At 37.8% G+C, this 26423-nt stretch overlaps 1 protein-coding gene across 1 annotated transcript; it reads left to right on the plus strand.

Annotated features, from left to right (window-relative positions):
- Positions 1-8053: 8053 nt before the first annotated feature.
- Positions 8054-26045, plus strand: LOC128524641 (prostaglandin F2 receptor negative regulator-like). Its single transcript, XM_053497310.1, has 9 exons — positions 8054-8432; positions 12632-12997; positions 15409-15825; positions 16353-16736; positions 18640-19056; positions 19857-20261; positions 20587-20694; positions 23478-23780; positions 23888-26045. The coding sequence occupies exons 1-9, from the start codon at positions 8381-8383 to the stop codon at positions 24046-24048; spliced, it is 2613 nt and encodes an 870-aa protein (XP_053353285.1). The 5' UTR covers positions 8054-8380; the 3' UTR covers positions 24049-26045.
- The last annotated feature ends 378 nt before the right edge of the window (positions 26046-26423 follow it).

Genomic DNA, 26423 nt, shown 5'->3' on the forward strand with positions numbered 1-26423 from the left:
GCAGTCAATAGCACCGATTACATTGGGAAAACCGGCGATTGCTGCAAATTGCATTTTAATGTTGGCCTGTTCAGCTTGTGTGTAAGGAAAACGGATGTATCAGGGTGCCATCCCCACTATGGCATCCCATACATATGGCATGACACGGCCCAGGGATGACTGCGACATACCTGATCGGTCTGCCAACTCTCGCTGAAAAGTACCAGTGGCCAAGTGGCCTAATGTGGTCAATACTTTTACAGGAACACACAGTGCGTGGTTTCTCCACGAGGGTCTTTCCAATACTGGCCGTAATTCAGAACACAATTCCAAAAGGATGGCTCTTGGGAATCGAAAACGGCTCATAAGCCAATCATCATGGGCAAGGAAATCTTTACGGTCTCTAAAAACACGCTCCCTCCATAAAGCGTCATTACCAAGGTCTTCTAACAGTGCTAGAGCATCCATTATGATGATATGTTATATACGCACATACCTTTTTATAGCCCATTCATTTAAAAAAAAATTGTAAATTCAAAGTATTTGCACCTGGTTAAGAATGCTGATAATGATAATTCAGGTTGATGCAATTTGATTTATTGGGTGATGTAATAGGATAATTTAGAAGTTTTTCATTTTAAAATAGTTATTGCTATTTGGGCCAGTTGGTGTCGCCAAAACACATACTCTTCTAAAAGAGAGAGTAAGCACAGTCAAAAGCATCCTTACAATGCGCACTTATTTACACCAAGTTTATTTTTTATAAATATCGCTAGGTGCGTGGAAAAATGCGTACGCAAATTTCTATGCCCATTTTGGGGATACGCAACGTTTATACATCAGGGGCCAGGCCATCTGATTTCAGGCTTGTCTTTGACAAATTCTTTTCATCCCGAAAAGCAAACGTCATATCCATTACTTTCTTAGGAAACCATTTGACTTTATCTTCATCATTTCTGTGACCCGGGCTTGACGAACTTCTTCCACAAACAGAATTTCTGTGTTTACTGTAGCAATTTTTTTAACACTAGAAGCGCCGAGCACCGATCATTTTGACCGCAATGGGTGAAAAAAAAACAACAACTTTACACTCGTTCAAATTCCAGGACCCTCCTTTTATGACTTTTCCAAGATCTGTGAGCTTAATCACCCTGCATGCTTACATTTTTAAAACATATATAAACTGCATATATATATATATATATATATATATATATATATATATATATATATATATATATATGCTTCCGTGAAATATAGAAAATTTGTCATTCATTCCCGCGTTGATAATCAGCAATATTTTATAAGGAGATTTATAATAATAAACTATGTCATAACCGAAGCAAACACCATGATTATGAGTATAATCATACTATAAGTAGGTGACACTGGTGCGGCGCTTTTAGTGTTAATCTGAGCCATTTCAGGAAGACCTGGGCAGGAGCCAGTACTTGTCTAGATACTTGATCAAGAACTGACCCTTGCTTTGTAATGTTTTCAGCAATCTCCCTTTGAAAATGCAAATGGAATGAGGCAAGCAAAACTGAGGTAAGCTTTGCCATCTCCATTGTTGACCTGAAAAATGGGCTACAGTAAAGGTGGTAACTTACTGCTTTTTGGTGTTTGTAGCAAGCATCATACCAACATTATTTTAAATTTTGAGCTATGCATAATACTTTTGTATAGTCACACTCTTTGACTATGGAGGTTTTGCTATTTCAAAGTCATCAATGTAAAAACCAAGGGCAATTGTAAACTTGTCCCTCGCAGGAAGACAGTTTTCTTTAAAGTTCTGCCCATCTACATCTGTATTCCTGCGGGACACTGACTTTTTTTTGACATACAGTAGCTTTGTCTTAAGTTGTGTTAAAGGTCCTACACATCCCATTTTTCATTAAATGTTAATATGATCTTTAGGGTCCTAATGAAAAGTTTGTACTATACGTTAATTAAAAATTCAAAAGGATTGTGTAAAAAAAACACTACTTTTACCTGGTAAAAACTAGCTCTGTTCTCAGCAACCTGTTTCAGTACATGCTAATTTAAATGCTCATGACCTCTGCTGAGCCCGCCCCCCCCCCCCCCCCCAGTTCTGTGGGGCGTGTCTTCACAACACACGTGGGGTATAGCCACGGAAGTGTAGTCCAGTGCGGGCAATGCTTTGGACTGCATTACCCACAAAGCATTGCCCACAACGCAGTGCTTTGTGGTTAATGCAGTCCAAACTGGAAAACGCTGGAATATGGAGCCTGAGCCTTTCTTCAGTCATTTTTGGTTTGATTTAAGTACAGAACCTACGCGGAAGTTTGTAATATCGCCTGACAACGCAGACATTAAAAGAATGGACATGCATCGACCCGTTTTGTCTTTCTCATCACTGCATGGGCATAAATTAACGGGCTGTTGCGCTGCCGCGAGCAACAACAACATAAAGCGGAGAAGCTTACTGAGAGAGATACGGACGCGATGTGTTTACTGATGTGTTTACATGACTTCTTAATCTTCGACAGACATCGTTATAAACCATCTAAAGTAACAAAGGTAAGCATAATATAGTTTTCCGACTACGTACACAGTTTGCAACTAGAAAATCACCTTAATGCATTGTTTATTATAAACGGGCGATTAGGGATTATATAGAGACGGATGTACATAGAGAAGAAGCCATAACCATGTTCTATGAGGGTATAAGTTAACTTACACTCCACATTCATTGTGATTATTAGAAAAGGCGATCCGCAAAGAGTCATAGTAAAAGGAATTACACTCACTGAGCCTGGTGAAGATGAAGCAGGAACACGAAGCGTTAGTACAGATCCATTTTTAGGAGCAGCTTCCTAGTAAAACCTGCTTTATATTGACCCGCATTTATAAAGCAGTCTGGTGAAAAATGATTAGCGCAAATATGAACGCATTTAGGTAAATCGGCGGGGACGTTAGCTTCAAAAACTAAATTCAGCCACTGCGTCCTCAGCGGCTCAGATACATAACCCTAGGTAGGTACCCTAGGTCACTAACCCTAGGTAGTGAATGACGACTGCTGTGTTTGCTATTACACCCAACAACTGTACACAACACTCGCTTAGGCGCCATTTTGCTCCAGTGGCAAAAAACAATGGCCGACAGCTTCTTCAGCTTCACTCGGGGCGGGTCTTTACTAAAACACCAGTGTCAATCAACTAGTGTAGAAGCGGCCTCTTGTGGTGTGGCGTCACAGTAACAGGCATTTGCGATTGGCCTGATTTCAGAAGGGGCATGTTATTGTAATAAATGAAAAGAAAACCACTGGGCGGCTCTTTATCATCGTACAGTGGTTGTGTACGCACTCTCCTAACACACAGTTCAGTCCAAACAGCTCAAAAAAGTGCACGTAGGCCTGTATGACCCCTTTAACATGATAGTTAATAAGCACCCTTTTGACTTTGCTTTGCACATCTGGGTCCGGCAGCACACTGCTCCAGCGGTGGCTCCTGGCCATACATCAGCTGGAAGAGAGTGGGGTCCAGAGCTTTGATACACGGATCTCCGTGTGCAACCGACCAAGCGATAAGATTGCCACCTTTTAAATATTTATCCTGGTCTAATGCTGCCTGGTCATAACTAAGAAAGACCTGGGCAGTCTTCTCTCGAAAATACCAAGAGTGGTCTGCACCTCTATGATCAACAGTCTAGAATAAGAGAAATAGATGAAGTTGTACTACTGTGCAGGTTACCTGAAAACATGCACACACTTGTTAAAACACCTGTAGTTAGTAATATTAATTAAAGGTAATCTTTAAAGCAATTATTTTTTTTGTGTCATTGTGACCTGAAAAACTCTCACTGTGGGTCTCCCAAATCATCTGCATCTTCTCCTACAAACTCAGTTTATTTTAAATAGGTCCAACAAAAACTGGTTCTGGAGATTGCTTTAATGGCACTCTCCAGAAGCTTTTTTTTCTCCTGATACAAGTGGTGGACACCTGGTCATCAGAAAGGTGATCTTGGAAATTCATCAAAATTGTAGCAAGATCCTCTTCTTCCTAAAGTATATGAAATTATGGATATCAGAAATGACAAAAAAAAAATTGCTGAGTACTTTGTTGGCCTGATTACATTGGATTTCCTTTTTTAGGGGGAGGGGGGGGCGGGTATGTGAGTCATTAAAAGTTCTTGAAATAAATATTCTTTTAGTATTCTTGAGTGGGACAAATCAAACCTACCAAAGGAAAACTGTCACTCCAAAAAAGAACTGCAATAATATTATTCTCTTCCCCCATCATCAGAATCATCAATGTAAAAATGTATTTGTAGCCTAAAAGGGTTCAGCCCAGAAGCTCATCTAGACACCCGCCTGGAGCGCAGCGCATAGCAGACTATGGTATAACCCTAGGTTTCTCTTTATATCTGTTTACGGTGAAATCTGTAGAGCAGTTCCAGTTCCATTACCTATACGAATTTCTTGGTGCCCGGTTGTAGGGTGTGCTTTATTTTAAAGAGATGTACTCTTACTACCATTACTGGGGGCATAAACATTTATAAGGGTTAACCTTATCCTCTTAAATTCTGCTTACACAATTAAAATCCTACCTTATTTTAGCTCTGGTACTTTTATGTTGATTTCACCTGACATCCTAATAAAAATTATTTCCACTCTAGGACTAACATAGCTATGAAAACTTTCCCTACTAATGACATTGCACACTCTGTGCCATTGCCTTAAACACTATGGATCTCTTTAAATGAAATGACATTTTTGTTGTACCAATTCTCACATTACTGTTTTTCATTATTATTCTTGTTTCTGTCCCTGCCACCACATATAATTAAAGACACTATTTGTAATTTATAGATTAAAAGGACTAAATGGAAGAACATGTAGAAAGCAAGAATATATTGGACTGGAAAGATAAACTAGATAAGAACAGCAGTACAGAAAAAGGAAAATGCAGTGTGATGTCTCCTTTCGTGCTTCTGTGGATTGGGCCATGTCTAATTTCTGCTATTTTTTAGATGAAGTTGCTTTGCTTTTTTTAGCTTGATGAATTTATTCACTGGAAATTCCAACTCTTTGGTCCTCATACTGACAGCAACAGATTTCAAATGCCAATGCATTTAAAACAACTCTACACTTTTTAATTTGTTTTCCTATAGGGAGTTAGTTAGCAGAACAGATATAATTATCCGAATGCATTTTGTCTCTTAATTTTTTAAATGTTTTTCTAGCATTGACTGCTACAAGTTGCTCTTTATTATCCTTATTTCCTTCCAAATTTTCTCGATTCAGCTATTTTTCTACATATCTCGGTTTCATTATCATGTATTTATCATTCTTGGTCTTTATAATAGAGTTGTCATGCAAAATGTCATTGTACAAAGGATTATGACAAACATACAGTATTCCTTATCTTATCTATTGTTGTTATTTTAAATCCTACTTGAGGAGAAGATATACTTGAAGACCTCACTTAATTCAATCAGTTGTGTTAAATGGTGTAGTAGAATTGTAAACTACTGTAAATCCAATCTACGATACATTTCAAATTGTAACACCACTTAAGCTTTCCACAAAGCACAGAGTTAAAGAGGAAGCAAGGTGGCTTGATCAAAGCTGCAGTTCTAAAGATGTTTACAAGTCTTCGACGCTAGATGGAGCTACTCTCTTTTTTTAAAGCACAAATTTAAAGTCTTTCATATATATATATATATATATATATATATATATATATAATTCTATATTAGAAGAAGAAATAAATGTGATTTATATGTGGTACTATATGTTCAGTGTGATTGCGAAACAGCAGCACAGGACACTGTACAACTGGCAAAGAGAATAATGTCACAGTTGGGAAAAGTTTGACCCATCACTTCAATGGAAGAAAGACAGATTTAAAAAAATGACAGGGGGCACGGCAAACATCTGTACACCAGATCCACACAGAATGAATAAAGAGCTTAAGAAGGACAGTTATGAAATATGCAGTAATCTTCTTTGAACAGTTAATGTTGAGATATATCTGCTACTCTTCATCCGTAAAACTGCATAACGGCTCTAATCTGAGGTGTGTTAATTGGAGATTTTTGAGGCTTTGAGACTCTAAATGAACTTCTCTGCAGCAGAGGTAAGTTTTGCTCTTGCCATCCTGTAATGGTCTTCATGAGAGTCAGTTTCATCAGGTGCTCAATGGGTCGGCAAATGCACTTGACAACACTGTTTTTACAAGACATATTACAGATAGCTCGACCTCCATGTCTTAAAAAAACAACTGACTGTTGTTGTTGTTGCTGTTGTTATATAATTACCTAATTACATGTTATTTTCTAGTTTTAAAATCTCTATTATTGTTGAAGAATGTAGAAAATGAATCACTTCAAAATTTGCAAGTGATCCAAAACTTTTGAGCAGTTGTGTGTGTGTGTGTGTGTGTGTGTGTGATATTGTGTCTGAACACCTCAATAATATTAATTATATAATCATATCTCTGTGTTGAAATATGCATAAAGGGCTTAACTGCAAAAATAGATTTTAGTCTGTGACTTGTTTAGGTCAAAATGGTGTTAAAAGGGACAAATGCTAAAATACTTGCATGTCTAATTGTTTTGTTGATATGAGTGAGACCTTTATGATTTTGCAAAATGCTATAAATCCACTTCTTAGTGTTCTTGCAGCAAATTGAAACAAGTAAAAGAGTTTGTGTTGCACACGTTTTTTTTTTACGATTGTTAAACATTATGAGAAAAATTAAAAACAATATAAACAGTTCAGTTTACATTGAGTCAGCAACTCAAGATCAGCACCTGTACAATAGTTGGAAATACCACCTAATCAGGGTAGTCAATGACTGCTAGGAGAACTTCAGTGGCAGGAACAGATTGTAAGTTCCTTTTTTAGCTTCATCATTTTCATAATAAGTTCATCCGCTTCACTCATCATGTGAAGTTTTTTTTCTTTTTATGCTTTAGAAAATATCAGTACTGTATATTGCTTTTTTTATTATTAATTTCAGCGAACTTGATGAAAAGTCATAATATTACAGATGCTACTCATGATCTGTAAAGTCTGATTAACTTGAAGTATATTGTTGAGCTAAGTTTAGAGGATAACTCTTAGCTTAACAATATGCTTTAGGTTAATCAACCTTTATTTTATGATCTATAGCATTACTCATTAGTTACACCAGCATGTTAAATTCCACATGTTTACCCCTTACGCAAACTCATGCATGATGTCCTTTGTAATCATATCAGAATTAAGCAAGCTGTCCTTTTGTTGCATACAGTCTGCTGGAAAGGTTTGAAAGAAAGAAAAAAAACCACCACTTATTTAAACAAAAATGTGGTTGTATTCAGCAGCAGTAAGACAAATACCACAAATATGTTAGCTTCTTAAACAGATGATTGAATTATGTAAGACAAGATTTGTGGTGATGTACTTATGTTGCTGGGTGATGGTGTCTCGTATTATTAGTTCAGTCCTGAGCTCAGGTTGGTGTCTGTGTGGAGCTTCTGCAAATTGTGTCACTAGCATGTGTGGGTTTTCTTCTGGTTATCTGGTTTCCTTTGACATACACAAAACGTGCCAAGAGGTGGATTAGCTGTGCTAAAATAGCCTCTGTGAATGCGTGTGTGCATGGTGGCAATTCAGGGTGTGTCCTGCACCACACCTAGCAGTTCTGGGAGAGGCTTTGGATGTTGTGAGACCCTGACTATGATAAAACTATTACTCAGGATGAATAAATAAATGAAACTATCCCGAAAGTATGAGCAGAAACATGACTCATAATGTGAAACCTTGAGTAATTATTAGAAACGTTTAAGTTAAACATTTAAGCTTGACCTTCCAGACTTTTGCTACAACGACTGGCGTTTTTTTAGCACTACATTTTATAACAAATTTGACGTTCAAATAAATATTTGAGAAAAAATAAGCACTGGATCATTTAGTCTTAACGAAAACAGAACCTGGAGCGGTGCTACAACGTGAAGAGTGTCTCCGGAGGTTTCGAGTTATTTCGGGAGAGCTAATTAGCCTGCGTGCTGCGCATGCGCATGCTATTGGTGCGAACGTTTTGTGCCCGAGGCGCGCGGTGATTCACCTGCGGCGGATAGTGCTCTGTCTCAAACCCAATCTCGTCCAATTAAAAAACAGCACCGAGACTTAACTTCCGGGCTGAGCGGCCACGCCATGCACGTAGTCGAGTCTAAGTAATACGCACGAAATATGCGCGAAATTTTGTCGACGGGACTTTTTCATTTGTGTTGTGAGAAAGGTTTTTCGGACCACGGTTCAGGAAGAAGTTAAAAGGAGTTTCGAAGCTTTGAGCGGACTGAGGAGAGTTTACCCGCAGGACAGAAGCAGATCTTTGCGCGGTTTGGTTTTACAAAGGCGATCCCGTGGGAAAATTTTAATCGCCTTGTCAGGATGCCGAGAGAAAAACGAGCCTTTGGTCTTTTTATTTGGTTCATGACTCTTGGTAAGTTATATCGTTTATGACTGAAGTACGCCTTTCTCGATATTCTGATACCACGGATACTCGGGTGTATCTGAGTTAAAAAAAAAAAAAAAGCCGGTTGGGGATCTTGGCCTGACCTCACCTCTCTCCGACTTTGTTTAGGTGTTGATTAACCAGCCTTAATCAATAAAATAATTACCAACAACAACAAGATATACAAACGTCTCTCTTTTCTATGTTAATTTAAAGTCGTGTAATAGATTTCCTTTTTTCTTGATGTATAAATCAGGAAAGTTCTTACTGCAAGTATGAAATGTTTTGGAAACAAGCCAGACTGATTTGAAGTAGCTGGAAACTTGGCACAAATGTTTAACACATTATAACCATGAATGTCCAGTGTGTTGTGTTTGCACTATTAGAACTTCTACTGTAAATTTGTTTTAGTATTTAATTCAGTATATTTTAAATGAGAATTTGTTTCCTTGTCATGTTTTTTTTTTTTTTTTTTTTTTTATTCTGTGTTAAGCAAAACTGCTTCTTCTTTGAGAGAAAGTATTCACTTACTAGGGAACCAACAAACAAAAAAAGTTCACAAGTTTATTTGATCATTATCTATTTCATCACATTTGTCATCACTTGTCACTTGCATTTGTTAGATTCAAGTTGTAGTCTACAAAGAATTTTGGTACGATGTTTTGTATTATACTAGTTTTTCTTTGTTCTTTAATCATGATCTGTTGCTTAAGTAAGTTTAATATGTGTGGGTGGATTGGGTGTGTGTGTGTAAACGTGTGCATGTGTTTGTGGTTATAACACTTGTTTAGGAGAAAGGGAGCTGTATTAGTTACAGTAATAAAAATTCTTATATTTTTCCATATTTTAATAATTTCCTCATTCCTCCCACTTTATTTGACTGAAAGCTTGTTCCTTTTTTTTTATCTTGATCTATCTGTTCCCTTTGGCTCGAAACTTGCTTCCAGTACATGTGGAGACAAGCCTTTACGTGTATTCTGTCTCTGCATGCTTTTGTTTCACTGCCCTTTTTTATTTTTTGTCCTCAGATTATCATGATCTTTCTCAGTCCTTGATTTATTTAATGTTATTAATTTCCACCCAGTGGCTTCCTTGCTGCCTTCACTTGTTTATAACTATAGAGTGGAAAAATCTAAACATTTATTGTAGTAGTGTGTTTCTTGATTCAGTCATTAAAGTAGGATGAGGACCAAAAAAGGATACTTACAATTAACACTTCCATAAATGGTGTGTGTTTGTGTGTGGTGTTGAAACTATGCCTTTCAGGTCTGGTACCAACTTTCAAAGTGCCAGCTAAAGGCCTTGCTGTTTATGTTGTGTATTGATAGTTGGGAGCTTGATGAGAGTTAAGTGGAATTTCATTCCATTTTCTTTCTTTTAAAACAAATCGGCACAAACTTAACAATACGTTTGTCTCATCCTCTAAAGGGAGTTTGGGATTATTAAGGTCAGAGGTGGTGAGAAAAGGCTGGTTTGGGGCCCAGAGCCTCTGCCTGACAATCTACAAAACCTTTAGTAGAAAAACACAACATCCGCAGATTTTCTTACTATTTTAGGACTTTAAACCTTTAGAAAAAAGTTGTCATGGCTCAAAAGTTTTATTCCTGAGTTGATCATGAATTGCACAACTGAATGGAACATGATTAATTATGTGTAGTCCATTACTCATAATAGTTTTCTCATTTAAATCCAAGGGCACCATTTAAGCAATACAAACTATCTGCAAATAGCATAACATTTCACTAAAACTAAATTAAACTACTGACCTGCTGTTCGGCGTCATAATTATTATATCTAAACAAGCTTGGCAAATAATTCACGGGATGCTAAAGAAATTCTAAAGAAATGGTGAATATTTACCACCTCAAGTCTTGAGCATGTGTTGAGCAATTGTGACTACATGGCCACGGGCAGATTCTAACATGCATATCTCGAGACAAATTGAAGCACATGGTGTTTGAAGACCAGTGTAATGAGTGGGTTTTAAGCCTAATTTGCTTGCAGTGTTTGGAGAAAAGAGCTGATCAGGGACTTTTAATAATGTAACAATTTTTTTTTTTCTGTTGCACCACCTAGAGGCTGGTACACTTGGCATAGAATCGTTTATGTCCAACATGATCAGTCATGGCTAATCGAGCTGAAAAATGGGCAATTCCAGTCGTGGGCTGAACGACCAGTGCATCTTCCTTGTAAATGTTCACAATTTAAAAAAAAAACAAATTTCCACATCACTAGCGATTAGTACAGTGGTTCTTAAACATTTTCTGTCATTTCCCACTTAAGGCGGTGGGCGAATTTTCAAGCCCCACTTGTCAACATAATAATAACAAAAACTTTACTATTTATTGAAATATCAATTTCTAAACCAATAAGATCAAATAACACCAAGTTCAAAACAGATAAAATACATGTGCAATAGTTATAAGATTCAAGATTCAAATAACTTTATTAATCCCAGAGGGAAATTGCTTATGCTTGGTTACAGGTGCTCACAGTTGTTAACTAAGAAAGGTAATAAAGAACTTAACAGGCTAACTGTCACTTATCTAGAGCTTTCTTTCAAAGACCTCTTGTGGCTTATTAACGTGACTGGGTATGTTGTCTTTTAGTGTATTCCTACTTTGTTGGGTTTCATGCTGTCTGCTGCCAGCGTTTTAAGACACAAAACACACACGGGTCTCTCCTCTGTCCCACCACCCCCACCATGAATCCAAGCGCAACATAGGCTTCATCATGTATTCCTTTCGGCTGGATTTTTGGTTGATAAGGCTGATAGTGCTGAATCACCTGCTTTTTTGTGGTCCATGTAACAAATGTATCCATTGGCGTTATTATGCTCACTACATACAGTACGCTACTGACCCGGTGTTATGCTCTAAAATGCCGCCCTGCCACGGATTGCCCCCCCTACATAATCTTTTTCAAATAATATAGTAGAACTTAAATTCATAGGTTTATGGTTCACAAATTACAAATTATAACAAACAAATGTAATTATAAAATAAGCAATATAAAAAAATGTTGTATAGGGGGAAAATAGGCCAATATAAATTATATATTTTTTCATATACAAAATGTATATTTTTATATTGCTTATTTTATAATAAAAATTATTTCCTGTAATTTTTCACCACAAACAATATTTATATAGTGTAATTTGTGATAAATAATTTTTTATTTGTAGATTGACAAACCCCTGCAAAATAAATGAGCCATAAAATAGCCTAATCATTTTTGGTGATTTGTATTAATCTTCTCGACAGCTGTCACGTGCCTAGGGTTAATTATAAAAGTAATAATATATTTGATAATAATAAACCTTTGAATGTCCCAATATAATATTTGATAAAGATTATGTAGGAGGTGCAATTCGTGGCAGGGGGGCATTTTAGCGCATAACCGGTTTGTGTCCGCGGTAAAGTTAGTTTTATATTCGCATCTCCGAATTCAATAGCTGCGTAAATAAACCCACGAATAAGATACCCTCATATATTTCCTCTCTACATTGTCTTTAAGCTACATCCACCTTAAATTATACATGTTTAAAAGCATAAACACCATTATTCTCTACGGCGCAACGAATAATTTAGGGATCATCGCAAAATGCTGGACACCAACAAAAAGCGTAGAACAATATTGGTCTTCCCTTCTGTTCAGCGCCTGAAGGATCAAAAAGCTACTTTGTTGCCACACTGGAAACTGGGAATGCCAGACTAGTACTGCCTGATAAAATAGTAATGTTTAACAAAAATACAGAAACATCAGCATACACATTGAAATAAATGAAATTACATATATAATACCGAATGTTTCCTTATATTGCAGTTCCACTGCAATTAACATGCCGACGTTAAACCGTTATTGTTGCACTATGACTCCACTTTGTCTCTGATGTTATCTTAATTTTTTTGTATTAATGAGCCATTTCTTTGCGTGTGATTGTTTAGTTTCCAGTGTCCGATCTTTATTTTCAATAAAGAAAAGCATTAATTATAATAGGTACTTTCTATTATTTTTCACTAATTTCCTCCCGTTAATTGCGCCCCACCTGTCATGTCTGTATTCCTCACTAGACACTTTAAGAACCACTGGATTAGTATAAGTAGACACAGCTCAAAGATGGCAGCAGAGTGATAAAAGGCAAAAAAGACATACATGTGAATAAATTCCTTTCTTCTCTGATTCAGCTTTCCAGGGTGAGAGCAGAGTGGTGAAAGTGCCCGCTGGTCCACTGGTGCGTGTCGAGGGCCAGTCTGTGTCGATCCGCTGTGATGTCTCGGACTATGAAGGGCCACCTGAACAGGATTTTGATTGGAGCCTGATCCTGAGTGAAAAAGTCCCACTCATTTCAACTTTTGATCAGACGTACACCGACGCCTCAATGAAGGACCGGGTCAACAGTGGCGATATCAGCGTTAAGAAATTGGCAGATGATGCAGTAGAGCTGACTATAAGAAAGGTTAGAGCCTCAGACACTGCTGTCTATCGATGCAGCACACCCAGCACTGATTCAGTCGTCAAAGGGAACTACTTTGCTGATGTGGAACTTAAAGGTGGGTTGTTTTCCTGTCCTTACACTGATGTTTTTATTGGGCTATTTTTGTGCCATGAAACAAAAATGAAATTGGGGGGGACAATAATACAATTTTATATAAAATTTAAAAAGAAAAATTTGTTGGAACTAGCATTATGTAATATTTACAGCAAATTTTTTTTTTTTTTTTTTTGGTTTTTTTTTTATTGTAAACTTGTTGTTGAAGTTGTTTGCTAATTTAGTGATGCCCTAGGGTTTGGGGCTTTGACCTCCTCAAGAGGAAACTTTAGTTTAAGAGGAAATGGCATGAAGAGTTCATTCTAGCTCAATGATTGGTGGGGCGGGCGGATGCGTTTGTATGTGGCTTTACTGTATTAAAGATATGTTGTGTGTTTATTTTACTTGTAATATGTACTTCCTGGCCCAAAATAAAAAGTCACAATTCAGTTATAAACAAACTACAATTAAGATTTTAATTAAGATTATTATTAATGTTTTAGCTGGCACCAATTTCTTTATCTCTAACTGAGGCAGCAAGTAGCTTTAGTACAATTTATTAAATTATGTCGAAGGAAGCGTCTAGTAGTCATGAAAAAGATGTTACTTTCAAAAGGTTCAAACTACTGCACTGCATCAAGCAAAGTAAATAACTAATGAGACTGTGTTGTCCAAGGCATTGTTAATACCTGGAAGCATAGTGCTAAACCTTTTGTGGCAGAATTGTGGTTGGTAAAATTCCTTAATGACCATGACTGGAGATGACTTGGTGGCTTAAAGTTCATCACATCTATGCTTAATAGAGATTATTTTCTTTGGTGTGTGTGTTTGTGTGTGGCAATTCATATATCACCACACTGACTGCAGAATCATAAATTTTAGTTCAGTTTTAGTTTACATATGTTTGCATTTAAGGTTATAAAATGTTGCGGTTCTTCTATAATCCTGCTGGTGGTGTGCTCTAAAGTATTCTTACAGCACAGAATCCCAACATATGTCCCAACATATGAACGAGACAGCCTTCAGCTTGTTAGGGATCATAAGGATTTGACCTTGGAACAAGGGAAGAGGTCATGTAGTCTGAGGACTCCTGAGTTACCCTATTTCAGAGCAATGGGGATGTCAGGGTAAGAAGGGTAGCACTTAAAGTGATCATGCAAAGTGTAATTATGCAAAGTGTAAATAAAAGTTCTGATGTTGCATATGGTTGTCAAACCAACGCGGGGATTGGTCAAAGTACTGAGATGTGCTGTAGCCAATCAGAAGAGTGGAATGACGGGATTGGTTAAAGTACTGAGTTATGCAGCAGCCAATCTTTTAAGTTTCAGAAGCGGGCTCGTATTCTAAAACACTCGTTAACCAAATTTAATTTTCCCATAAAAAATAATGGAAACTCAAATTATTCATTCCACAGCCCAAATAAATAAATACATAAGTATAATTAACACAAAATATTAAGTAAAAATAAAACGCGCACACAACGGAAACACTTTAAAAAATAAAAAATAAACAAGAAATCTCTCTGACACTTGAGCGACACACTAACAGAATCACTGCTGTAAAGTTAAAATAAAACAAATTAACCTGCGCTTTACCTTTGAAAAGCATCGCGACAGAGCAGAGAAAAAGTGTTTGTGAAGGCGAAAGTAGGGAGGGGTCTGTGTGTGTGTGTTTGGGGGGGGTCACAGTGTCCAATAATGCGCACGCACACAGAGCAGGCAAGCCTTGAGCAGAGAGAGAAAATAGATTTTTAATCCCTGTAATGAGACTTGCTTTTGCTTTATTCATAATGCGCACTGTACACACACGCATACAGACACAAAATAAAATTGTTTTACGCACACACATGTGGTCACTGTGTTATAGTAAACAGTACACGCGTGCACGGATGTTGATTATACCAGTAAGAGATGCGCACTAAGACCCAGCAGATGATTGGGAGATGATTACCCATAATCCTGCAGCGCAAGAGAAAGAAAAACCGTTAGCTCAGTTGGGATCATGTGACGCTCGGCTTCAAAACAAGAAGTGCATGAGTGATACATGATACTTTGTACTCATAAATCAAAACTTGTTTGTTTTCCAAGTCAAAATGTATTAAAAATCTTTGCTCGTCTTGCGGAAAACTCGCAAACTTTATTTGCGATCCAAGGTTTCACTGTACATTGTGACATGACATCCCAGAATACTTTTTAGCAACATCTGTGGAACTCTAGAAAAGAAAAGAAATGCTGTTATATTTGGTTTACGTTTTTTGATAAACATGGAAAATCAAGATTATCATAAACAGTAATATGAACTTTATTATTGTTGCTTAATTAATTAAGTAGTAAAGTATTTAATCAGTAAATGTTACTAACTAAGTTTCTAACTTTAAGTTTCTATAAATAATTAATTTGAAGCTATAAATTAATTGTTCTTCTTTTTGCACAGTTATTGGCGATTCTCTAAAAGTGGCTCCAGTCATTTCTCAGCCAACAGTTTCAGAAGGCGAATCGGTAAACCTGCTGTGCAACATCAGTCGAGCCTTCACAGCTCACACTTCCCTGTCAGTCACTTGGTCTATTAGAACAGGGTCTAGCTCACTGGAAGAGATCTTGACATTTGGACCAGATGATGGGATGAAAGTGGGACAAGCATTTGCCCAGCGTTACGCAGATGGTGAACTCATCATGGTGCTCCCTGGTGGTGGAAGTTATGGATTGATTCTAAAAGGGGTGAAACCAAAGGATCAGGGTGTGTATGTATGCACAGGAAGGGAATGGACGAAGCAGCCTGCGGGAGGGAAGGGCTGGCAGAATATTCTAGAAAGAAGTGAAGACATGGGGAGAATTACAGTCACACCCTTAGGTGAGTAACGCAATGTTTTTTTCTTTCTTCTTCAGTTAATTTTTTTTTTTTTTTACTTACTGTTGTATCTGAGTCATTAGTTGAATAAAATATACTAATAACCACTGTTAAAATAGTCTTTATATGTTGTAGTTATTGTTGAAAAAATTTAACTTTAGGCTTTGTTTATTGATTGTCTTTAAGTATTGCTGTGTCCTGCTGTTCAGTGTTTTATGATATTTAAATGTTAAATGACTTCTCAATTTCAACTAGGAGCTCTTTGCAAATCATGTCTTTAATCAAGCACTATGAAATCAAAGTGCACAAGGAAGCTACATGACCTCATAGCATTTTATTAAAATTAGCCCTTTATTAACAGGGATTCTATGCGGTACAAAACCAGCAAGTATATAAAAAAAAATAATAGAGAATTCTTGAAAATATGGCCTTGATTTAATAAATTGATTTAAGGCATTAACTCTTATTTAGGCACTATTTTCTTCTCCAGTTAAGCATTTTGTGATGGAGATGCATCTCTGTTGTTTTAGCCGAGTCACTGATGGTTTCTGTGGAGAAAAACGTTACTCTCAGTGTGGAGAATACGCTGAACTTGACCTGCTCAGTTGCTGCAAAGAGCCTGCGTTCTCTGGGTATAGAGGTGATATGGTTGGTCAAGGAACTTAACAACGCTAACAACCAGCGAGTACTGCTCCACGTTGGACGTGATGGCCAAGTGCTGACTGGCTCTGAGCTGGTGAGCATGAGCAGGGTTCAACCAGGCATGTTCAGGCTTCTCCTCTCCGAAGTGCAGCCTTCAGATTCCGGCCTGTACTCATGCAAGGTGAAGTTCTGGTTGCCACAGGGCAATGGAGGATGGTATCAGGCAGCTGAGAAAACCTCTGATCCTGTCCAAGTCCAGGTCACACAGCTGGGTAAGAAGATTTTATAACATTTTTTTTTAATCAGTTCTCTCCTCCCACTCTCTTTCCTGCCTGCTTATTTTTCTCGCTCCTGGCATTTTTCCTAGAGCACTGTTGAGTCAAGTGTTTACCTCATCCACAGCCACCTTTTCACATACAGTTTTACTTTTGCAGCTTGAACGTTGAAACACTGTGTGCATGTAGTAGGAAGTGTTCAGACAAGCCTCACCAATGTTTTGTATGATCGTCATTCTGAAAAAACCTGTTAGTCTTCTTGAGGATTACAAAACTGTGAGCAGGTGATTATGATTAAGATATCATAATTTGTATAAAACGGTTTGCTGTTTGTTGTTACCATGCATCAGCAGTGTGAAGGTCTTGGATATGATTTACCTTGTTTTGTTTTTGAACACCTAAAAAAACTAGCCAAAGTTATTCATACGTCATCAGGCAGCAAAACTGCCAGAGGCTGTAGAAAGTCCCAAACATGACCAAGAACTTCCTTTTATTTTCCCACAGACTAACTGTTATAATGCCTACCCTGTGGAGCATTTTGTTGTATGCTTTTTAAACATTATTTAGCATTCTGTTTGTATTGCTGAATAATTCACCTGTACTCCTGAAAGAGTCAGATTGCATGACACATTATGTGGTTTGGTGTAGGAAATATGGGATTTACTTTTGACATTTTTTTTTTATTATTTACAGTGCAAAAGAACTTTTTTAAAGTTTAACAATTAATTATTCTGCTTAGTATGCTGTTTAATTATACTGTATCTTTTTTTTGTTTGTGCTTTTTGGTTTGGATATGGTGCTATCTCTGCCCTTGCTGGAAGTTGGCCAATAAACAAGTAATGGCATAGCACTCTTTAAGTTTCAAAAGTCACACAACTCCTTTATTTTATAATAGATGGTAACAAAAATGTAATTCCTACCTTTTGCTGTTATAAATACTTGCTGTTTATTCTACACTAATCCGCTGTTCTCTGTCTGTGATCCCTGTCCTAATGGACCTTTACTGTGTGCTTTTCTTTTTCCTGTACACCTGTGATGAAGGTTAGAGGAACAAAGAGTACAACTGTCTGCTGTTTCAGTGGTTTGGTTTCTCTATCTGTCTATAGAAGGAAGTGTTCTGTGCTGACAAGCTCTTTACTGTATTAGTCCCCTTTCAAAGTTTTTATCAGTATCTGTGTGTGTGTGTTAAATGCTCTATGATTGTCTGTGTGCTTAGTCTTTATTGTGTTTGGGCACTAGATTTGCAGCGTGGCCCAAGAATCTAGATCCATAGGCATTTTGTCTTATGTAATGTTCTTTTTATTCCAGACCCAAGGCGGCTTATAAACGAACAATAAGAAGATTGACTTGAACTCGTTCTCATGTCAAGACAAGATTCCTTGCATAGAAGTCACTGCCAAATTTCACAGCGCTTGCTTATTTGCCTATTGGTCCAGATGTTTGAGCCACCCTGTTGAGCCCTTTTTAGTAAATACCTGTTGTATAACTAGTGATTGTTTTAAAGCTGATTGACTGTGCTTATTTAGTTTAATGTGCTTTTCAAATGTACGAAACACAAATTAGTTTGTTTACCCACCAACAGCAGAATTTCAATTTATTCTGAGAATACAACACTTCTTGTGGCTTAAATCATCTATAATTGGTGTGCCTGTGAGTGTGCAAAGCCTGAACAGCAGTTGGGAACAAGAAAGAAGGAATGTAAATCCTTTCATTTGTTCCTTTAATATAGTTCTGTTTGATCATAGGTCGAGTGTATGACACTGCATTCCTTTCTTATTGCAGTGGCAAGTAGGAAAAGCAGATATGGACTTGTGTCAAAATATGAACTTGCTTAAGGTTAATGCTTTATAATGACATTAAATAAATATTGTTGTTGTTTTTTTCCTTCTCTGTATCACAGAACCAGATTTTCAACTGGGTCTCACAGCCCGTCAAATCCCTCAGTTCATAAACGACCCCACCGAGCTGCTCTGTGAGGTGACCAATCTACTGAACATGCAGGATGGTCGTCTGAGTGTAACCTGGTACTATGCAAGCATGCAAGCAGGCACATCTCAGCCTGTAACCATTGCTTCCCTAGATAATCTTGGGGTACTCGTTCCAGGAGATTTGTATCAGCAGTTGCTGGCTACTGGAAATATTGCAGTGACGCGCAGTGGTCTGAACAAATTCGGGCTACAACTGCTGCATACTCGGGACAAAGACATGGGCTTCTACTCCTGCAGTGTGGCTGTCTGGACCCGTGGCCGCCAGGGAGACTGGAACAAAGCCAAAGAGCTTAAGTCTACTCCAGTCACAGTACAGTGGTCCTCAAAGAGTAAGCAACTTTTTTTTTTCTTTCTGTGTAGTTGATTATTTCCAACTGAACCATCTTAAAGTACTTCATGTCAAAGTCACTACAGTGTCTGTTTTGTATAATACACATTTGGATTTGGTATATTGAGTATAGTTTTTAGACTGCCAGAATTAAGTGCATCTGGTTTGATCATTCGTATGCCGAAATAGCTTCACGTGGCGACGCAAAATACAGCCAAGGTTAAATTTTTGCAGAATGAGATCTTAAAATACATGAATGAGATATTCCCACATTTTGGGTAGTTACTCAGTGCAGCAAATTTAGTCACATCCCCAAGGTCGCAGTCATTGACAGGACAGCAGATGATGCATGAATGTGACTTTTGTTTCATAATACAGACATGAATAAGTGGCTTTTAATTGCTGTAATAATTAGGTCTTTTTCACAACAGTTTATACACACAAAGATCTTTCTGTTAGAGTGGAAAGTGTGTACTGCTCATTTTAATAAGCTTCCAATTTCAGTGCTATGGAGTGCCATTGTTAATTACTGCTGGCTTTTTGTCGTGTTGGTAGTAGGTTTGGTTTTAAGATTCAAGATTCAATTCAAGATTCAAATAACTTTATTACGGTAATCCCAAAGGGAAATTGCTTATGCTCGGTTACAGGTGCTCACAGTTGTTAACTAAGAAAAGGTAATAAAGAATAAAGGTAATAAATAATAATAATAATAATCTTAAAAAAAAAAAAAAACTTCAGTGTACTTCAGAGTAGAAAATAAATGGAACGTATTGGAGTTAATGTGTAGACCTTTATTTGCAGCACCAGTCCTCAGTGTGGCAGCCAAACAAGAAAATGTGGCTTCGACAGTCGGCTCTACTTTTGAGATGATGTGTCTGGTGACTGGTCAGAACATACAAAACCCCAGCTATTCAGTGCTCATCCACTTTGAAAAGACGGCAGGTGGAGAGTCACAGAAGCTTCTGTCTCTGAGTGCGGACTCCATTCTGAAGCAGGAGGAGGGAGTGGTGCCCAGTCGCGCTGGTAGTGTGGCTCTGGAGAAGACGGGTCCACAAGAGTACCGCTTCCGTTTAAATGGAGCTCAAGTCTCTGACCAAGGTTCCTACTACTGTCATGTGACCGCTTGGACTCGTGATCAGAGCAACACATGGAACAGCGAAATCAGTGCTGAATCAAATAAAATACAGCTTGCCTTTATAGACACAGGTATCATTTTACAAATTTGTTTTACATATAGAACAGTTTAGAGCCTGCCTTAGTGTTACTGGTATTTATAGCTTATATAGTTCATTGTCAGTTGCATTGCCCTGATTATCTCTAGATAGGAACTCCCTCAGGGCAAATTGCTACTGCAGCTTATATAGGCTTTCAGTCGCTCTCTTATTCATTTAGACATACCAGTCTACAATTTTCTTCACTGCATCACTGATCTGACTGTTTAATTTCCTTAAGGAAGGTCAATATGAAAGCATGTGGCCTTAAAATCCTGTGTGTGTGTGTGTGTGTGTGTGTGTGTCCCTTTTCCTCACAGGTCCAGTATTCAATGTGTCTATTTACTCAGACAGCAGTCAGCTTAAGCCTGGGGACACAGTCAAAATGAAGTGCATTATGGATGTACAGGGGGCTACATCAAACACAGGCAAGTAGTCTGCCATTTGTATTTTAGTGGACATGGTGAGTAGACCTGATATAGAGATACAATCTTAAATACAGTGAGTGATGTTGACTCTATAACTGTACTGTGTTGTGTCTTGTGAGCAGAATAAAAAAAAAAAACAATGAATGAACGATGGATAGAATAGAATATTGCGTATCCAAATCTTTTCATATAACACCATATCATTAGGCTGTTTGTTTTTTTGTTTTTTTATATATATAAAAGGCATCTTGTCTACCCTTTGCAGTTTTAGTCCTATAGCTAAATAGCATGGAGTAATTTTCAGGGCTCCTGTTCCACGTCCTGTTGCCTTAGCCAGCTGTTAGAATGTGTTTGCAGAAGGTTCATTGTTGTAAGGATATTGCGTTGCTAGGTAATACAAGGCAATGTTCCTTCTTTGCATCAATCTTTGTGTCACCAGGTGTGTAAACTCACAAGTCATTTTTATCCCTCCTTTCTTTTTTTGGGTGGGGGGGCAGGGCTTATGATATTAGCATTACACAATTCGCAGCTTTAACATATGATGGAACCTATTTGCATTATTTAGTTATTTACTTGGAAAATTGTAAATGTCTGCTGTGGAGTGTAATACATTAATTTAGATCTAAATGTATATATTCTGTATGCATATACTGTACATGTGTATATCTTTTTTCAGGTGCACTCTATAAAGAATTGCACACTTATTTCAAGGCTAGTATTGGCCTAGTTGTTATTCATGGTTTGAGAATAAGGGCCATTGTTCTCCCCTAAGGCCCTGAAATTATCTTTGGTTCATAGAAAGCGCTTGCTATTCCTGTCTAAGTGCTCTGCCCTGCTGTCATCACCATACTCGCTCCCACTCAGTTACTAGGACTGTACATTGTAATGGAAATAAGTGAGCTCACCACTCCATAAAACTAAAATTGCAGAATAACGTGAAATAATACTTTAACAGCCATATTGAAAAATCATATTCTGTGCATTATAGTAGGGCAATGTTGTAATGTTGCTTTGTGATTTTAATATCATTTCCTGTACATAAGGCAGTAGAGTAATTTTCTGTGTTTTAACTTGGTCAGTCAAGGCCTTCTGTACTTTCAAACCACTGATTGTGGTCTCCTACTGCTTAGTTACAGTAACAACATTTCAAAGATCTAAGAAACCGGTACTTTTACCAATAGGAAGTGATCCATATACATTTGCCTTCAAATAGTATGATGGAATGAGTTTAGACCAAAAGTGTTATAAAATAGATTTTTTTCACCTGGCCAAGTTTTACATTCTGAAGGGGAAAAATTATAAATAACATGGATTAGAGTTCAAAAGCTGATTGAGACAATGGATCAGAATTTCAGCTTTAATTTCCAGGTATTTACATCTACAGTATATATAGGCGTTACAGTAAACATATCCCCATTGGACGCAGGCCATTTAGTGTTAAGGTAAGAGAAATGTCTGCCTATTTATAGAAAAATATCTTTCTATAGGCAGCACAGTGGATTAGGGGTTAGTGCTGTCACCTTGGACACCAAGATCTTGCTTTGATTTAAGTTTGCATGTTCTTCTCATGCTTGGTGGGTTTCCTCCGTGTGCTCCAGTTTTAGTTTTCAGCTCCCACATTCCAAAGGCAAATTCCAAATTGAGTGTACCCCTCCTGGGATCTGCCCATGATGTAAAACATATCTCATGGATTATGCATAGTATTAGCACCCTGTATACAAGATGAAGTGGTAAAGGCAAGGCAATGAGTGAACATTTCTGTAGACTTTTGAAAGTACTATATGTGATCCATGGCCTTATATGTTTTACGTCATGAGCAGATCCTTTTTTACCTTCACACACTGGGCTTGCCATCACTTTGGTAGAGGTAAAATTTTTGTCCTCTTGATAAACTATTTCTATTAAATTCCAATCAGACCCTCTGATTCTCACTGTCCTTAATGTTTTTTTTTGTTTGTTTTGTTTTGTCTTGTGGTATGACCTCTATATTTTGTGTGTTGTTGATTTCACTTCCTGTTGTGTTGGGTTTTTTATGACAGAAACATTGTGAGAGCTGTTATGAACTACTGCAGTTTTATTTGGGCGACCAGATGTCTGGTTGTGAGTACAGCGGTGGTTTACTTCCCCTCCCCAAAGACATTCCACATTGTACTGGCAATGCCCAATGTTTTAGTGAGGCTATGATAAATATTCCCTTTTTTCTTAGCTTCAAATGATTGTTGTTGGAGACACTCCGTGCAACATAAATTTAACAGGGCACACCTGGACAACAAGAGAAAAAATCTATTTTATCTTTTCCAGTATTTTTTTAATCACTTGATGGGTGGGTTAAAACTAAACTTAACATGTTCTAAGCTATTTAGGAGATCTAGATATAAATATCAGGAAATTAATGTTAAAATTTTGATCCTTGATCTCAAACACAAATGTCAATGAAAACCAATGAATAGGAATAACTAAGTAACTGGCCTTGCTGTTCCGATACTTTTGGAGGCAGATACGCATATAACCTTATGTAGCTTATAACTCTGTGTAGTGTCAAAAATGACTTGTCTCTGGTAGATACACAGAGGTGTGGCAGCTCAACCCTTAGCATTACACCATGATCTTTGTGGAGATTCCACTCATAGCAGAGGGCATGCGTGCAGGGGCCTGTCTGACAGACTCGCAGGATTTGGATCCTAAAGAAGTTTGCACTCTTTCTCTTAAAGGTGTTGAGTACATTTGAAAGTCCCCCCCATTTTAATGGTAATTTTTTTTCTTTCCCTGTCTCTCTTATGAAGTGGCGTATGATGTGCAGTGGTCCCGGAGTCCAACACAGGCACTCAAAAATGGTGTTGTGCTCCTCATCAGCATGGACCGGTGGGGAGTGGTGAAGAAGAGCAAAGGAAATGAGAGCACACAGTGTAGTATAGAGCGAACAGACAGGGACACATTTGTGCTCAGTGTTTACCATGTTCAGGACCGGGACATGGGCGAGTACTACTGCACGGCCAAGCTCTGGCATTTTTCTTCTGACACTGGACTTTGGAATGAGGGAAAGCAACTTACATCTACTCCAGTCTTTCTCTCCATCAACTTGGCATGTAAGGATTATTTTCCATGCTGCAGCTTTATATATAATATTTAGAAAAAAAATGCAAATGTGTTGTGTCTTTATAAAAAAACAACAACTTTTTTTGTCTCTCTCCAGTGTGGGACTCCATCAAGAACCCAGTGCTTTATGGCCTTGCAGCAGCTTTACTTGTTGGCCTGCTGTCCATTGTTCTTGGACTTATTACTTCCCGCTGCTGCTTTTCCAGAAACCCTATGCACACACCACGCAGCAAGCTCATGGACATGGAGATGGACTGAGCCACGTGCTCCTGCTAACGAGACCTCATTTTACTTTAACCCACTTCAAGATAGCATGGCTGCTAATGTCCCTTAAAATTGTATTGAGCCACAAGTATTTAGATATGTTAAGTGCACTGTTTAAAGGAAGAAAAGGAGAATCTTTACTACTTATGTGCACACAGGAGGGTGTGGTCACTACAGGGAGATGCAGTTGGCGTATCTCAGGATTTATTTGCAAACAGTGGCCCCATCCACCTTAACTACTGTTCTCAGACCCTGTCCTGAGTTTCAATGTTTTTGGAGACACTTCATCAGGAATAACATTTTGAACTTCTTTAAGACATAAAATTGCATTGTGCCTATCAACCCTACATAATGAGGAGCAGATTTTTATTCAAGTATGAAGGATACTTGTGAGAGCTGTGAAAGCACATAGGACAAGACACATGGGACAAGTAGGGAAGCATTACTTTCTCAATTCATTACCCCAGTCTCACTCCAGATTCAGCCCCCGTCAATTCACGACATCAGCCCTGCATGTCCAGCATCTAACCAGCCTGCCTGTCAGTCAGAGTCCTGCTGTTCGAAAGAGTGCTATTCAGGAGTCCAGCTGACCGTCACTAATGGCCAGGGGCATGGTTTCCCGATCTGCTTCCACAATGCACCCCTCTCTCTTGTGCACACACTGCTATCTATTGGGGTATGCTTGGCTAAAATCTAGAGCCCATTGTCCTGATTGCTATCAGTTACTAGAACTGTGCACTTTAGGAGAGAAAGGGTGTCTTGCTTGCTCTGCTAGTATTCAACACGGTGGCTTTGCATAAAGCCCTTATAAATCATCCTCCACTTTATGCTCACAAATGCTCCCTTTCTTCACACAATGCACACACAATGCATGTACACACACACACACAACCACTAATTTTAAAATGCAAAATTTATTTTCTCAGAAAATAGGACAGCTGCACTGTCATTGCCCTCAAACTGCACTCAACTGCTCTCTTGTCCATTACAAGCAGTGTCTCCTTTAAAAGCAGCTGCTGTTGTCCTGCAGTCCTCCATTATGTGACTGAGAAAACGTCTACAGGTTGATATTTGCTTTATTGATTTAAAGTAAGATTATGTATTTGTTGGTAAAGAGAGTTATTTAGGATGAAGCCGACCCCAGAACACAACATTCTGCACTATATTGCTGCATTGTGGAAACTCACTTTTAGGATTTTTTTATTTTTTTATTTCTGTTTTAAGTAGCATTTTGGGGGTTTATGTTAAATTGATACTCAACTGAGTGCAGCTTTGCACTTTCCTGTATTTTCATTAAATGGTTTGTAAACAATGATTAATACATAAATCAGGAAATAATTCCTCCAAAACTTTATACCGTAATAAAGGTTTTTAACAATTACAAGGTGAATAAAATTTTTTAATCTTTCCTTAGCTCCTCAGAACGTGTTCTGCATTGACTGAGTAAATTAATATTAGTAGCTACTCATTGCTTAAGCAACCATGTTGAAAGATGTATCCCTTCGACATGGAAATATGTTAATCTGTTTCACAAGAGTCAAGTTATTGGCCTGCATCAAGCAAAGAAAATAAAGATCGAAGATCACTTAAACACTTGACGTTGTATTGTAAAAACATTAATAGAAACCACAACTACATTTAATATTGAAATAAGAGCATTTCCACATTCAATATTCACCAAGAACAGGGACTCAACAGCTGTGTGGTTGAAAAAATAAATTCAGTTTGTTAAGGAGCATAAATGTTGGACTTTAAAACAATGGAAGATCATGATGTGGTCTGGGTTCAGACTCCCCTTATTCTGGAGCAATAGGAGCGTCAGGGTAAGGAGAAAAGTGCACTGTGGTTTTTGTTTGTGGACTTTTTATTCATGTTTTTTCTTCCCACATAAAAAGGTTTTTAGGGATTTGGCCCTTTTACACCACCACATTAAATGAAACCTTTAAGACACGAAGTCAAGACTTGACAAAAGTGTGGCACTACTAATCAGGAATGAGTGATTTTTTTTTATTTTTTTATTTTTTATTTTTTATACACACAACCACTCCACTTAGGGGCTCATAAATAACATAAACTAACATTCTTATACACATAGGGTTTATCTTTAATAATCTGAAAATTCTATGCAGTCAATGACTGCCTGAAGTCTGCAACCCATGGACAGGACCAAATCAGTTTCCTCAAGAGTGTTCTTAACTTGGCTAGATGTTGTAAAACGGTTCTTCATCAGTTTGGACAGACTTCTGTGGTCTTCCACTTTTTCTTTCCTGAAATTCCATCTTTTGAATTTTACAAATTGTTGTATTGCCATTTCCACTGTTCTTGGTATATGTCTGATGGGTTTATTTATTTATTTTTTCAGCCCTTAT

The sequence above is a fragment of the Clarias gariepinus genome, chromosome 5 (genome assembly GCF_024256425.1).
Source record: "Clarias gariepinus isolate MV-2021 ecotype Netherlands chromosome 5, CGAR_prim_01v2, whole genome shotgun sequence".
Classification (NCBI taxonomy): domain Eukaryota; kingdom Metazoa; phylum Chordata; class Actinopteri; order Siluriformes; family Clariidae; genus Clarias; species Clarias gariepinus.

Coding starts and splice junctions, on each gene's coding strand:
- LOC128524641 (XM_053497310.1), top strand. CDS start 8,381: ATGCCGAGAGAAAAACGAGCCTTTGGTCTTTTTATTTGGTTCATGACT. Junction 8,433..12,631: donor TATTTGGTTCATGACTCTTG/GTAAGTTATATC, acceptor TCTCTGATTCAG/CTTTCCAGGGTGAGAGCAGA. Junction 20,262..20,586: donor GCTTGCCTTTATAGACACAG/GTATCATTTTAC, acceptor TTTTCCTCACAG/GTCCAGTATTCAATGTGTCT.